This window comes from Ammodytes marinus, assembly GCF_949987685.1.
Source record: "Ammodytes marinus genome assembly, chromosome: 5".
NCBI lineage: Eukaryota > Metazoa > Chordata > Actinopteri > Uranoscopiformes > Ammodytidae > Ammodytes > Ammodytes marinus.
The window spans coordinates 12,854,945-12,871,472 of NC_137234.1; the positions used below are offsets into that span (position 1 = coordinate 12,854,945).

Genomic DNA, 16,528 nt, shown 5'->3' on the forward strand with positions numbered 1-16,528 from the left:
CTGTTGTTTTTATCAGTAAAAAAAAGAAGGGAGACAGCTATATGAGATTGATAACAGAGGCGGTGTGCTTTGGTGACAGATCCTGTCGTTCTAATATTATACCTGACATGGGTATCCGCTGTTAAAAGCACAAAGTTACATCTATTTTTTATCTATTTTTTGCAGTCTGCCATACAATGCATTGGAAGTTGACAAAGTATAAACTGATAATAGGTTAGTACACCATGTAGAATTTGATAAATATTTAAGCTTCAGCATGACTTATTTTAAAGATTTCCTAAATGAGGAAACAATTGAAGTATTTTAACAATGCTTGCCTTGTATTCATTTTGTCAGCATAATTGCTGACAGGATAGTCACTATTTTTTGTTAATTTTATTATATTTTCCTCTTCTGGCAGGCACCTATTAGTTGAGAAACAAACTTGGACTAGGAGCAGCACCGTCCTCCTCTTCTCAGTTTGATTATAACACTGGAGATGATTCAGGTACCGCCACACTACTTTAGTGATGCAACTGACTGGCATGTTAAAAGAAGATGAAAGATAGATAAATAAAAAAACTATTCTTTCTTGCGAAATCCTTCAGATAAACTTCTAAAGCTTCTCTTCAGAAACGGCTCATATTTAAAGGACATAGAACAAACTGTCCATTGTTGGTCCACACTTTATTCCCTCTCTTCGCAGGCTTCATTATTGCTGCCTCATAAACCGTCTGTAATTCAATAACCATCAACAGTCTGGCAGCAGTGATGGCAGAGGGGACTCAACACACTAGTTTTTCTATCACTCCGCCAATCAGCTACAGGACTCAAAGCTCCTGCGGATTACTTAAGAGACACAAGAAAACAAAAACAAACAACTGTCTAGTGGTAAACTAAAGGTGTGGAAAATATCTCAGTTTAGCGTACCATTTAGGGATAATTAGGTTTTAAATTAGCATTTATATATGTGGAGATTTTTTTCTTTCTTCTGGCCCCCTCTACAACTAGCCTGGTCCAACCAGACCATCGTACTTCATTGACTACTTAAAGCGGCAACGAGTAACTTTTAAATATCTTTTAAACAGCCTCATGTTTCCTCTCATAATCATAAATTACCTTTAACAGCAAACGAGACCATCAGTGCAAAGAAAGACGTTTTTATATAGTTTTTATTACTGCATTTGATCTGGTCGTACACCCAGTCCGATTTTCGGTTCACGCGTGCATGCTCTGTGGTCACATATCCGTATTGGTCACAGATTTCAGTGAGGCGCAGGAACGCGATTTGAGAAGCCTATCCCTCCAGGTGAGGGAAGGGGAGCGGGAGCCTTGTTTGAGACAGTTGTTTGTCGTCATAATGACCGATAACGGGGCTGAACCATAAAAGAAAAAAAAAGAAAATGCAATGAAGAAAAGCTAAAAGGGAGAGTGATAGTCGGGCGGGAGGGCGTTGCCAAGCAACGTATACACAATTTCACGCAGCGAAACTAGACTGCAGTGTTTACTCCTAAATGAATGAGCGGTAGCCTACTAAAACAAAGTTTACTTTGCCTCACCAGCATCATCAGATGACCATTATTCATCGGAAATAGTCATTATTTACAACATAAACACATTACCTCATCGTGATCCATGCTAACTGCCATCTCTCGTTCATTCGCTTTGTGTGAGGACACAGGGACTCGTTCAGCTCCGTGAGAGGTGACAATGCATCAACTCATTGCAATCAGGTGTGTTTAGCACTTACTGGCATTAGTTGATGCTGTGTCACCCATAGACTCACGGAGCCGAAAAGAGTCCGGTGCCCTCACACTTTCAACACACGGACACGCACCATATTGCTTCCTGATTATTTGAATCTTGCACGCCTGCACGAGCTACAAAACAGCTTCACGACAGCTGGCGTCGTAATAATACTACCGCTTTTGTTCAAAGGTGTCGCCAACGTGCCGACTTACTCGCAGTAGCTTTAAGTGAAATGAAAATTGAGCGGAAGTAGGTAGGCGGGCGGAGCCAGGCTACTCTACAACAGTACAAGGCTGGCTTCTGCTACAGTGAGATCTCCCCCATACTCCTTAAATTCACTGCACTGACCGCTAGCTCATTAAGGTAAAACAATAACCACTTCAAAAATTCTGAACTATCCCTTTAACTCTCAACACATAGTACAGCTGATGCTGATGGGAAATTAACCTGACGGGAACATGAACGTCTAAACAAAATTTCCTGGCAATCCGTCAGATCAACGTTATCGTCTCTAGAGCCATGCCGCTAAAGACTGTATCTGACACTAGGCAGATGACATAAAGTATTGTGTTTATCAGTGCTTCATTAACAGATTACCATCATCTATTCACTAAATTGCGGAATTAACTCAGCCCTGACACATAGAGTTATATTTCCAATAGAGAAAGCGTACTGTACATGTTTAGTGAAGAACAGCTAATTATTTCAGAGGCAGCCCAAGTGTTTTTATCATTAACCCAGAGGGTCAACTTGTGAACTTTATGTCACTGAGGGGAAAACTGTCCCTCTGCCTGGTCTAAACATAAGATATACAACACATCCAATATACTTTGTTAAAACAAATGCTAAATCCTGCCATGTAACCTCACTACAGTGTTGTAGTTCTTAGACTCGGAATAGACTGCATTTTTACTCGGTTTTGTCTCGGTCTCAGACAATGAGGACTTTGTTTCAACACCTTTCAAGATAAAAACTTGGATATCACTTAGCCTAATGCATACACATGTATACAGTATATGGCAAACTAAGGAACATAATTTGTTTTTATGGGAACGTTGATCAATTTAAGGAGTGTTTTGCATGTTCCACATTTTATCCTAAATGAGTCATGCAGTGTGGGACTTGGTTCCAGTTGGTGTGAAAGGGGTAACACTGGTCTGGTCTTGGTCTTGACTTGGGCTGAACCCCTCACAGTTGTGTTCTTGTCTTGCTTTCGATACACTCTGGATTTAGTCATGACTTGATCCCAGTTTACGTGGTCTGGACTACAACATTTCAGAACAGTAAGAGAAACAATTTTAATTCATGATCAAAAATACATACAATTTATTTCCAAGATATTTATTCGGGTTTACACTGAAAACAAAATGTGATTGTTGTATTAAGAATTTTAAAGTTGTTCACAAGGTTTAAAAATAGCTGCCTTTTTTGCATTTTGCTACATGAGCTGTATTCCTCAGGGTTTCTGCTCTTTACATGGGGGTTTACTAAAGTGCATTTGGACAGGCCGGGACCAAACACAGAAAATGCCCCTCAGGATTACCCTACATAGAGAAAAAGAAAGACACAGTGTTGCATTAAGGGGGGAAGTATTTTAAGGCAGTACAGTATAATGAAGAAATACATGTGATCTGTGGTAGCATTTGCACTCTTTGTCTCCCTCTTACCTGTAGGTTGTTGTGGCACACTGGATAATGAGTTGCGGTCACGTGCTTCTGCACACATTTCCCGAAGTGTTTTAGGCAGGATGAGTCAGAGGGGCTGCAGGTCTGAGGGCATGATGGGGGTTTCAGCAGCAGACAGCTTGAACAGGAGGTGTGTTGGCAGGAGCCCTGGCACGCTGTCTTCTCCAGAGACACTAGCCTACATTGCAGCAAATTCAGATTTATGTTAGGAATGTAGCAGGAGAAGATATAAAAAGGAATTTAATTTATTTTTTGTCACCTGGCAGAGCAGATCTCAGATGGGTTGGCCTGACAGTATTCCTTTGTGCACTCCGGGTAACATATCTCTGGATCCAAGGATTCAATCACTGCACAAAGCACATTTGAAATACAAAACTGAATGAGAAACAAGAGATTGAGCCTTGCCATTCACAACACATTGGAATATATAAAAAATTTAATATTTACGTCTTTTCCTGAGCAGCGATGACAACATGAAAACTTCTTATCTAATACTACGTCTGATACCGTATCATTAACGGTGTCAACTCTTCCCAGATAAGATGTGTAATTATGGCCGAACTGTTAGTAGAACCCTTTGAATCAAAGGAAGCCTTGACCGCACTATCAGTCTTCACAGATCATAAACATTTACCACATTGGAACAGTTCCATCTACAATGGCTTACTCTAGCACATTGATACAAGTTCTGCACTTGAGAACAATGTTGAGGTAAGTTCAAGTATTTTATATTTAATGCAACAATAAAATGCATGAACACTTGATCAATAATAATAATACAATATTAAAATAGATATATAATATTGACGGAAGCAATTATACTGCATGATGGGTATTTAAAAAAGCAACTGAAGACCAAGCTTTTCAATTGGAAATTTGTTTCGTCCTAAAAATACTATTGAATGTTCTCCTGCGTTAGTCCACTGTTGCCTGATTGGATGTTTTTTTAAATGGTATTATTTATTGTCTTAATTTTTAATTAAGCGTCTTATTGTGAAGCACTTTGTGAATTTAATTTTTTTGGAAGGTGCAACACTACATAAACATGTTACTTTTTGATACTTGAAGTAGGCATCAATATTATTTTTAGTCAAGCAATAATTTATACATTGCTGGATCTTGTTTTAAATAGGATGTGGGCCTATCAATGAGTGTGTGTTAAAATAAAGTTATTCTTATCTTATCTTACAGTGGCTTATAATATAGTAATCAATGCAACAAAAAACAAAAAAATCAGAGCCACATTCTGCTTGATACTAAATAAGGTTGTGAACCATGACCTCACCTGCTTCACAAAGCCCTTTGTGCTCTCCGTCTGCCTTGTCAGCTGCTGCTGCGTCCTGGTAGACGCACACCAGGCCCTCGTCACACTTGCCCAGATAGTCCCAGGTTCCTCCGCAGCTCTCCCCCGCTGCTCTGGCGCACACTGGGCAGCAGCCACACACGCCCGTCGTGACACCGCCTTTACACTGGAGCTTCAGCGCCCGCCGGGAGGAGCAGTGGATGCGGTCACAAGGCGGGCAGTGCAAAGCCTGGAGCTGCGGTGCTGCTGCAGAGGGCGCTTCCTCTGACCCCAACGCCCCCAACAAGACGACACTTAGAAAAAACAGCATACACATCCTTGAACGACCTTGATGTTACCCTGGGGTTAGAACAACACCTGCCAACACCTTTATACACCTTCATAGTATATGATCCACAACCTCCACCCCCACCAGCAGCCAATAGAGGAGGGAATGGATTTAGTTTAAATACACAGTTAATTATCCCCCACGTCTTATCTTCACACTATCAACAGGGGGATTTTGTTTTGAAATAATTATTCCTCCCGAACACAGATAAGTCTTGTGATGAATACTGGCCCCCTTTGTATTTTTAGAGTCGCATGACCTTAGAAAGGGGTAATTCAGTGCACACCAACAATCAGGTAATGACCTATTTCTTGAAAGAACAAAAGAATTAAGGCACCAGCAGGTTATCTGATCAGGACGTCTCGTAAATGTCATATCTCTGAATAAAAACGTTGGCTGGTCGTGTACAAAGTAGACAATGAATATATCTGTCAAGGGAGTCTGGAAGTTTTTTTTAAGGATAACATGTCAGCCGAATGGTAGAGATGGCTCAATCAGGTTGAGTTAAGTTTAGCACGCCTCTCAAGAAGATATGGTGACTCAAAATGTGCTCTACCATTTGGTTGAGCAGGCAGTTAAAAGTGCAGCTCCTGTGAAAATTCACTCTCCTACTGCTGCCTAACAGGACTGTGATTCCTAATGTGTAGCAGTAAGAAATAAGTTGTAATTGTTAAAAAGCAATTTGATTCTGAAACTTTTATAATCCCTACGTCTTTTGTTCATAATTATACCCATGTAATGTATTTTACTTATAGGAAGCTCAGTCGTATAAAAACAAATTTATTTTCAAGGGAACCATTACGTAACACTGAATACAACAGGAGTGATCATTCAATAGTCAAAACTTGTGACTCCTACATCATAAGGATCCCACATAAGAGACGTCCTGGAAAACAAGATTTCAAAGCAAACATGTTGGCAATTTGCTGGTGCTACAATTTAATTTTTTCTTACCCCACATAACAAATTGAGGTGATACACACCCGTGTAGAAAAGTGACAACATTTTACATCAACTTACAAAGGGCTGGATGTCAAAGTGCAAGATGCCTGAACCCCCCCGTCCCCCTCCCCACACTCACCCCTCCCTCATTAAAGAGGACGATCGAGATGTTGAAATCCGAAATGGACTCGCAAATACAAATCTCCAAAATTTAAATTCAGCCATTATGGCTTTGTATTCAGTTGATACCCTATTTTTGTTTACATTACATGACTTTAAAATATTTTGTTTCAGAAACATTTTTCTCCCAAAGATACATTTTTCAAACTGCACCTTACAGACACTGCATGTAATGGAGTAAAGCATCACAGGAATAATGCAGGCATACGACAGAAAAGCAGCCGTTTATCAACAACTTCAAACAAAACACTAACATGTTGGTTTATAAAAAGCAACCGAATCAAAGAATACATACTAAAATCTGAAGTGAAAATTAAACGACTTAAAAACCTTGAGGAAAAAAAAATTATGTACATATATTTACAAGTAAGTAGAGAGAATATTATACAGGTTCGACTGGCCGTTCAAGGTCAGGCTGAAGCCACCAAGGTCCATGTAATCCAACACTGCATGACATTCAGTTTTGTCAATCCAAAATCATTCTTAAAAAGACAAAATACCTTCCAGGAGGTCGTCTTCAAAGTCTAGAAAGAAGTGAGCAAAAAGGGAAAAGTCTGCCGCGGTGAGCAGGTCTCTTTGTTCTCTGTCTGATTTTATAAAAACATCCAGGGCCTTTTGACTCACACATGGTTTTCAATTTTACATGTTTTGCATGATTTAAAAAAATAATAGAATAAAACTAAAATAATGGCAAAGTTGTGTTTGCACAGAAAAATCGATTGAATATTTCCTTCTAATGTTGATACCATCTCAGACTGAAAGACAAACTGGAGGTCATCAGTCTGGAGGAAGGAGGCAGTGCAATCGAAACTGCTCTCGGATGTGCGGTCTGACATCTTCGTTCTGTGATGAAGAATGAGAAAAGATGGAAACATTCAGAAAACTACAAGAAACTACAAACTTTTTAACTCATTGTTGTTGACTAAGGCCTCAAGTTTCACAATTGAACAGTCAACATCTCTCTTTGGACAAAAACTGAACACGATACATTAAATTCAAGAAGGATTTATTATTTACTGCATTAGTTTTAGCATTGTTGTTCTTGCACACACACACACACACACACACACACACACACACACACACACACACACACACACACACACACACACACACACACACACACACACACACACACACCTGTTTGTTCGCCTTTATTGCCTTCATTAATTTCTACTCTGTGAAAGGACATATATAAATAGCCTATCACTTTCTACAAGTCCACGTTTATGCAGGTTGAACAGGAGTATAGATAAAGTTTGGTCTTTTTACACCCACTTAGAGCATTGTTCATGTCGACTGGGTTTTGTCAATCTTCAGTTTATCTTTCATCTCTCTGCCGTGGCTGTGACTGCGCACACACGCATGTATCTGTTGCGTGTCCACAGTGCTGGCTGATACACACACACACACTGAACGGGGCAAGCGGATTCTGCAGACTAGCTTTTATCTTCTCCAAATAGTTTGTGAACTTTCTGATTTGAAATGGATTAATGCGTGTTTCCAGAACACATTTAAGTCATTGAAAAAAAGAAAAGAAAAAGCTTTTTGTTTATTATTGATTTTTCCTAAATGGTTATGATTTACTAACCGTTTACACGGGCACACCCCTACTCAACACTGATTTTATTTTCTCTAATATCTGTATAAAAGGGACTGTGCAGGTAGGTAAGAGTGGGTTGGATATTCACAACACACCACCCATATCATTAGGCTGTTATCAATGGTTGAACTAGACGTAGGCCACAACATTTAAAGTCAGAATACATACCAGCTCCACGAGCTTCTCGAGGAAAGGAACAAGCTTTAGAAGCTCATTGTCATTTCTATCCACAAACCAGCTCTCTATAGGGATTCCATTGGAAAGCTGAAATACACACAACATATATTGCTTCAGTATCTAGATACAAAAACATTGAAGTTATTTTTTGTTTGTTTTAAACTGCTTAACTTGTTGGTGGGACAACACTTTACCTGATAAGCGAAGGCTTGGGGTGAGTTGTCGATTATTATCGTCTTGGAAAGATCCCGCCCGAGAATGTTAAGGTCTTTAATATAATTTCCTTGAACACACACACAGTGCTCGCGAAATAGCCTGTGCCTGAAAACAACACAGAATGAAGGAATGTTCTTCAGTTATCTTGAAATCTGTTCAACAAGTTTTTTTTTATGTCTAAAAAACACAAACAAATGGAACTGAAAACATAACCTCCTTAGCGTGTCGTGTGGGAAAATAAAAAAAACAAAAATAATGTATAATAATAATTATGTGAATGTCTGATTATTATTCGCAAAACAGGTTCTTCCTTTCAATTGTCAGAAGAAAGAGGAAGTTGCTCTTGTGTCCAACCAGACTATTTTACATATTGTATTTATGGTTGAAATTTAGGTAAAACAGCCATGAAAGGTGTGTATGGCCAGATCAGAAAGCATTGGTGTGTATGGAAGATAAAATATAAGCATCAATAAATATGGTGTTAAGGCATACTAAACTAGAATCTTCTTTGTCCTGCTAACAAATTCATTCAAAATCACTTATTCTAAAGATGGTTCAGAGTCTTTGTGTCGTCACTGACCTGACCAACTGTTTCTTTGGATCCAGGATGTTGAGCAACTTGTCGGCGTAGACTTTCTTTGATGCCGTGAAGAGAATAATCTGAAAGTTTAAAAGGACAGCAATAAATGAGTAATATGTCAACATGGAGGAGGTCCAATTAAAACAAATACTGTCTGGAGTCTCTTGGGAATTAAAGGGGCATTATCTCACCTCATACATCTGAGACATGCGCTCAAGGAACTCGCGGAAAAAGGGCCTCAACCGAACATACACCTTTAAATCACAAAAAAAGAAGGAAAAAAAACATAGAAAAGAAATGTTATCACACCAGCCAATAATTGGAGAGCTTTGGGACCGAGAATGACATTTGACAGTTATACCTGGTAGATAACATCTTGAAAGAGCACAGGGAATGTCAGGGCTGCGTCTTCTAGCTCATTCAAACTACAGTGGACCAGAGTTTCATCCTGACGACAGAAACCAAAGGAAAATCAGTAGGGGAAAAACAACAACATGAAAGTCAATTAACCTCTGAATATGAGACACAACACAAGAAACCGTTCACTGCTTACTAGATCCAAGACGAGAGAAAACTCCGGTGTGCTGCGTGTTTTTAAAGGTAGCGCTGGTTTGCGCGTTAACTGCTCTTCTGTCAGCGGAGGCACGTGCTTGATGAAGAAGTACCTTTAATGCAGAGAAACAAAGACATCGACAAAAACCTTAATTAACAAAACAAACAAGTATCGTCTCAACAAAGAGCAACTCTTTTAGAACTGTGTCAATATAGTATCGATCATCATGGTTGAAGTGTGGATAGACAGGATGCCCAATTTGTCTCTTCACAACTAAACAGGAAATGCCTATTTCAATTTCCACGTATAAATTCCTGGTTTTCAAACATGTTAAATGTTTATAAGTAGATTAAACTGAACATCTTAAGTCCAAAGAAGTAGTAGTGGAGTAAACATGGTGTCACATGTCAACACATAGTATTCATTCATACACAGGCTAGCAGATGGGTTTGTGTGGCCATCTAGTGGTTAACAAAGCTCTACATTGCAGCAAGCTATGTTCCCACACCAACATTCAATGTCACCTTGGACGTGATTTTAAATTAAGTCTGTCAAAATTTCTGATGACTAAATTTACCTCATCATTAAATCTACTTACGGATCAAAAACTTCCCAGTCCTCATCATATGTAGCTTCTGCAGGAGCAGGAGGTAACGCGTGTGTGTAAACACCGTCTGGCACACAACCAGGAACTGATGAAGACAGAGAAATGGAAAAGAAGTGAAAATTTAACGTTTTTTATATATATATACAGTAATATGAAAAAGTTTGGGAACCCCTCTCAGCCGGCATTATAATTGACTCTGCTTTCACAAAAAAAATATAAAAGTGGTATGTCTTTAATTTACCAGGAACAGCTAAGTACTGGGATGTTTTCCAAACAAAGATTTTTTGAAAAGCAGTATTTGGTTGTATGAAATAAAATAAAATGTGAAAAGCTGGCTGTGCAAAAATATAGGAACCCTTGTGGTTTTGTTGATTTTAATGCCTGTAACAGCATGTAAAACTGATGACTTTAAACACAAAGTTGGTTGGATTATGTTGTTAAGCCTTGAACCTCATAGAAATGTCTGTTTAATCATGAGAAAATTTATTTTAGGTGCCTAAATGCAAGTTGCACTTCTCTTTGACTCTCTGCTGAAGTGAGACAGAATGGGATTATCAAAACAGCTCCCAAAAGATCTGAAAAACAAAGATTGTTCATTGTCATGGTTTAGGGGAAGGCTACAAGAAGCTTTCCCAAAGGTTTCAATTGTCAATTTCGACTGTAGGGAACGTTGTCAGGAAATGGAAGGACACAGGCATAGTGGCAGTTAAACCCAGGCATGGCAGACCAAGAAAAAAACAGGAGCGGCATAGGTGGAGGATTGTGAGAATGGTTGCACACAACCCACAGATCACTTCCAAAGGCCTGCAAGAACATCTGGCTGCAGATTGTGTATCTGTACATCGTTCAACAATTCAGCGCAATTTGCACCAAAACATCTGCTTTTTATAAAGACCAAATAACTTAATTTTTGTCTCATCAGTCCAAAGCATTTTCTTCCAATATGAAGCTGGTTTATCTAAATGAGCTTTTGCATACTCCATGCAACTGTATCTGTGGCGTGGGCGCAGAAAGGGCTTCCTTCTCATCACCCGGCCATACAGATGTTTTGGTGCAAATTGCACTGAATTGTAGAACCATATACAGATACACAATCTGCAGCCAGATGTTCTTGCAGGTCTTTGGAGGTGATCTTTGGGTTGTGTGCAACCATTCTCACAATCCGCCGCATATGCCGCTCTTGTACTTTTCTTGGTCTGCTAGACCTGGGTTTAACTGCAACTGTGCCTGTGTCCTTCCATTCCCTGACAACGTTCCTTACAGTAGAAATTGACAATTGAAACCTTTGGGAAAGCTTCTTGTAGCCTTCCGCTAAACCATGACAATGAATAATCTTTGTTTTTAAGATCTTTTGGGAGCTGTTTTGATGATCGCATTCTGTCTCACTTCTGCAGAGAGTCAAAGAGAAGTGGAACTTGCATTTAGGCACCTAAAATACCTTTTATCATGATTAAACAGACCTTTATATGAGGTTCAAGGCTTAACAACATAATCCAACCAATTTTGTGTTTAAAGTCCTCAGTTTTACATGCTGTTACATGCATTAAAATCAGCAAGACCACAAGGGTTCCCATATTTTTGCACAGCCAGTTTTTCACATTTTATTTAATTTCATAAAACTAAATACTGCTTTTCAAAAAATCTTTGTTTGGAAAACATCCCAGTACTTAGCTGTTCCTGGTAAATGAAAGACATACCACTTTTATCTTTTTTGTGTGAAAGCAGAGTCAATTATAATGCCGGCTGAGAGGGGTTCCCAAACTTTTTCATATGACTGTATATATAAATATATATACATATTTACACATGTCAACAACATTTTCTAACAGCTGAAACAGTACCTGGACGTTCCAGTTTGACTTCAGCTGTCTACTGTTAAATAATATAACGGAGGTTACAATTATATTAAAAGTTTGTTTGATTGTTAAAGACACTGTCAAAACTGACGTATAGATCTTCAAAGAGCAGTGTCATATTTATAAATCTTCAGTCATAAAAAAGGTTTAAAATAGTAAACCTCCAACAATAAATAAATTATTAAAACTTAAATAACATCTAAAAGCATATTATGATGACGTCCATGTGATACACTTTACATGCTTGTAAGTATCTACTAACACACTACTGAAAAATAGAAAGTTTCCCACAAGCTGAGGTCTAATTAGAGAGCGGTCGTACCCGTCAGTGGTGGCATGTCAGTTTCCGTGACGATTTCCCCTTCTTCTATACTTGTATCAGAGTTAATCTGAAGCCTCTGTGGGAGTATGGGAGCGGTGTGACACGGAGTGAAGCCCTCTGTGGATGTGAGAGTGCTGCTCGGCATTTCTTCTGCCTGCTCGATGTCCAGTTGTTTCATGATTTCCTCTGCCTCTACTGCTTGGCCAGGGGACTCTGAACCAGGTGTGACTGAATGCAAATGACAACAGGGGTCAGCGTTTGTCACATACCACAGATATAGATATGATTCAGACATAATTTTCTATGATTATTTAGTGTTACCGGTTTTAGTTGCTGGTGAGAAAAAGTTGAAGACTGGAGAGAAGATGGTTCCCAGCAGGGTGGTGCGTGGTGGGCTGCTCACTGCCTCTACGGGGGCCTCTAGTTTACCGTTTGGTTTCATGGGTTTACTGTTGCACGTCATTGTAGTCTCTGTCATAACAACCAAACAAACAAAACATATGTGTACACCATTCCTTTTTTGTACCTTTGCATCTTGGGAAAAAGCATGCCATCTGTAACGCTATAGTCAAGATGAGACATTTCTTTTACCTTTAGTTGGACTTTTCCGGCAAACTCTGGAAACTGGTTTGTTGGAAAGGCCTCTAGTCTGTGGTGTTGAAGTGATTAGATCGCCTTTAGCATTACAATCAATACGGCTCCTCTTGGCGGGGATCTCCTGCTCCACCTGAGAGAATTAGAGAACAAAAAACAGATACAGTCAAGGTTACAAAATGTTCACATAATTAACATTTCAAATGCTTTTTAGTCTTTCAATATGAAAATCTACAATTGATCATAATGAGAAATACAATACACTTTCATGTTTCAGAAAAAACAAACATGAAATAGTATTGTTGTCATTTGAACATCAAAGAATTCCAAATGACAGCAACTATGATGTAGTATAAAAGTATTTATATGTATAAGTGTTGATTTGATAACATCTAAAAAGGTTCCTTTATTTGTCATTCCAACCTTATCAACACTAAAACACATACAATGTAATGACATTACGTTAGTCAGGGCCAGGGGGCAATAATTTATTTTTATATTGGTGGTTAAAATAAGTGATGGGGGAGAAATAGTCAGCGATAGTTCAACCTGGTAAGATCTTTACATAAAGTGACTCAGTTACTTTTTTCAGATATGGGACCGATACGTTAAATTGGCAACACGTTTTTCTTTTAGAGAAATGCTCTTCTTTTTTCTGTTAATACACTTACTTCACTGTGTGGTTTTACAGTTGGTAACTAGCTGACTGTTTCTCATTATCTCCAACAGCTGTCAGAATGAAAATAGAGGAAGTTCACAGAAACATGTTTAAAGCCACTAAGAAACAATGTTGGCTGAGTAGAAACCTTCTAGTTAGTGTCTAAAAAACCTTCTTATTATGCGAGTCCCTGTTTCACATAACCATTAGCACAGAATGCTGCGGAGTCACAGCTTCTTCTCTGTGCTCCTAAAGTGTATTACTATGTTCAAGAGCAAAACAAAAGTAAATAGTAAAAGATAGGGGTGTAACGGTACACAAAAGTCAAGGTTCGGTATGTACTTCGGATTTGAAGTCACACTTCGGTTCTGTAAGGTACAGTTTGATTAAGTGCAAAAATGCAAAAAAAATAATAATAACTGCGTGCAGCATTAACTACAATTACAGTCTATAGGTATGTTTCAGTATAGAAAAGAAAATACTGCCCCAAACAACCAAGGTCTCAAATAAATAAAATAATTCTCAAATAAAAGTGAAAGTTCCACACCGCAATCGAAACAAGCCTGTACATTTGGCATATTTACGCCATCTTGACACTATTTATGCCATAATTACATATTGCGGTTCGGTACGAATACGTGTATTTGTTACACCGTTAGTGAAAAAGCAGTCGTTAACACTGATGTAAGCCCACCTTGACAGCATTTCCACGGATGAATTTTTTAATGGTGGAGAACAGGCCTGTCTCATTCTTCTGCATCTTGCCTCGACCTCTCAGCGGGGATGGCTCCACCTCACAGTGTTTCCGTTTGGCCTGGGACGGGTGGCTTCGACGGCCCAAGTTCGGCTGCTGAGGAGCTTTACGCACTCTCAGCCTCATCATGCTCCACCGTCACATAGAAAAATCTGACAAGGGTGGAAAAAAAAGTTAAGAAACATTGATTTCATAATGAAAACAATTCAATACTCTGAAAATATAGATATATTTTTCTACAAAGAGATTGTTTGCACTGAACAAAAAAACACCAGGTTGTGAAATGTGACAGGTTGTTCAAATCATAAGTACCGGTAGCTTTGAAAAACTCTGCCAGAATAAAAATTGTCTGAAATATTTCGGTTATATATTCGACAAGATATGTGATACTTTGTTTTTGATAACTTGTGCCACAGACTAAATTTGGTCAGTACCGAAAAAGTACTGCACTTCATACCACTGCCCTTTAAAAATTGTACTTTAATGATAGTATAAATTCATTTTTCAGACATATTTTTGTACTTTATCATATGCTTATTAAAATGTATGCAATGAGAGTTGTCTTCTGCGTCTAATCTTAAAATGCTGTTATGTTTATCTACGATCGTCAATTATTGTGCAATAAATTAATATTATTACACTTCTGTTCAGGGAGGACTTGTGACACTTTTTACTAATAAGGACTCAATCACTGCCACAGGTTGCCACTGCAATAATATATGCAAATAATTACTTACGATAAGTTAAAATGTAAGTAGCTAAACAACTCCTGGGTTCAGCAGATAACAACTTGAAAAACGTTATCTTAACCTTTGGTGCATCCTTTAAAAAAAAAAATCACACTGCCTCCTAAGGCAGTGATTGTGATACCTAAAATTGATATGTAGATAAATATAACATGAATGTAGCTTTGTACCATTTGTTTTGTATTTTTCCAACTTCAGTCCTCACCATACAAACCATATTCATCTTTATTTTAAGGATTTTAACTCTTTAAATTTGAATATATAGTGCATTATAGTGTCAATATATGAATTGAGGTTAAAATTCATTAATTGGCCAGAAATCATTAGCATTTAGCAAATATGAAGACTTCTGCATGAACACAGTCACAGCAGTTGTAAAATGAAAAACAAAAATGTCCCAAAAAGGACTTACGTTGATAAGAATCGGGGCCAAGATATGTACCCAGAGTGGGACATTTTACAGATAGGTATAAACCTACTTTCTGGTCTCTTAAATAATTCGCAATAGCTCTGAGTCGAGCAGCAGATTGGCGGAGTGACACAAATAAAGGGCTGTCTGGCAGCAAACTAAAGCTGTGGAAAAAATCTCAGTTTATCGTACAATCAAGCGGATATTTAGGTTTTTCGGTTAAAGAGTTGGAGAAGTTTGGAGCACAAGTTGTTCTTAATGCATGTGAGGCGGACCGGTGAGTGGAGTGGGCGGTGTATGTGATAAATATTATTCGTAATTGGATCATATGACAGGGACTTTAAAGTGTTAAATGGAACTGGTTTTTGGTACAAACACTCTTTGTGTATATATGCAGATCGGGTTTATAAGCTAATGGTTGCTAAATCATATCTGGTAGCATAACATCATTGCTTCTGTGGTTATGTAACATCGGACGGGCTACACCGACGACGTCAGCTACAGCTAATGTTAGCCAGCTGCTGATGTTTAGCAAATGTAGTCTATGGTTCAGCATCGAAATACTAGCGTACAGCCACCACTGCTTTAACAGTGGTGTCCCACATGTGGAGCCACAAAACAATGTGTCCCTGTAACCTCAGCTGACATTTAATGTACCCATCAATTTGAATGTATCCTTCTGTAACCTAGACCAGATGCGGTCTGTGCCTTAGCTAGTGCACACAAGCCGCTAGTTAGCTTTCAATCTAACAAACCGCAAACGACAGCAAAAGCAAGGCCGTGACAATATTCACTTCACTCACATTTATCCATGTGAACATGAGTATGTAACGGGTTAACAACCGGAGAATTCCTCGGTAAAATAGACAAACATGACACCTAATATTTTGTTCGCTTCCATAACTATATCCAGCTATTAGACTACGCCCCCTTCGCTGGCTAACGTTAGCCGCTAACTAGCTGCCGGGGAAGGGAGGGGGACAAACCTTTTTGTTTACACATTGACGTTGTTTGTTACCTACTGTTGATCCAGGGAGCTCTTCCAAAGTATCCGCTGCGTTGTCAGTTCTCGGCCGCGACCGTGTCGGCCACCGGTAGAGGTCGGGGCCGTGTCTTGTTGCTCAGTAGTTAGTCACTGATCCACTATGTCTGCGGACGCCATTTCCCGCCTCAGCACAAACATAACGTTAGTAGTGCGCAAGAGACTGCGACACACACGTAGGGAAACCAACGTGGCGGAGAGTCGACTACAACGGGAAAATGGCTATGGTGTGTGTTTGTGTGCGC

The 16,528-nt window shown here is 39.0% G+C and overlaps 2 protein-coding genes across 4 annotated transcripts; both read right to left on the bottom strand.

Annotated features, from left to right (window-relative positions):
* Nucleotides 1–3,215: 3,215 nt before the first annotated feature.
* LOC307251229 (cysteine-rich motor neuron 1 protein) lies at nt 3,216–5,032 on the bottom strand (the record flags this gene model as incomplete). The annotated part of the gene is made up of 4 exons (XM_080028549.1): nt 3,216–3,272; nt 3,396–3,591; nt 3,673–3,760; nt 4,699–5,032. 4 exons carry the CDS (start codon nt 5,030–5,032, stop codon nt 3,216–3,218), a joined length of 675 nt encoding a protein of 224 aa, XP_079884675.1.
* Nucleotides 5,033–6,137: 1,105 nt separating this feature from the next.
* On the bottom strand, nt 6,138–16,403 carry ctdspl2a (CTD (carboxy-terminal domain, RNA polymerase II, polypeptide A) small phosphatase like 2a). Of its 3 annotated transcripts, none has more exons than XM_080028571.1 (13): nt 16,264–16,403; nt 14,027–14,238; nt 12,672–12,807; nt 12,402–12,551; nt 12,081–12,308; nt 9,894–9,987; nt 9,296–9,407; nt 9,104–9,190; nt 8,934–8,996; nt 8,743–8,822; nt 8,141–8,267; nt 7,938–8,033; nt 6,138–7,009 (listed from the first exon to the last, which is right to left on the bottom strand). In XM_080028571.1, the coding sequence occupies exons 2-13, from the start codon at nt 14,213–14,215 to the stop codon at nt 6,944–6,946; spliced, it is 1,428 nt and encodes a 475-aa protein (XP_079884697.1). In that variant the 5' UTR covers nt 14,216–14,238; nt 16,264–16,403; the 3' UTR covers nt 6,138–6,943. The 3 variants fall into 3 exon arrangements, with proteins under 3 accessions (XP_079884697.1, XP_079884696.1, XP_079884698.1); XM_080028570.1 differs by having other exon boundaries at nt 16,260–16,403; XM_080028572.1 differs by lacking the exon at nt 16,264–16,403 and adding an exon at nt 16,045–16,131.
* Nucleotides 16,404–16,528: the final 125 nt, after the last annotated feature.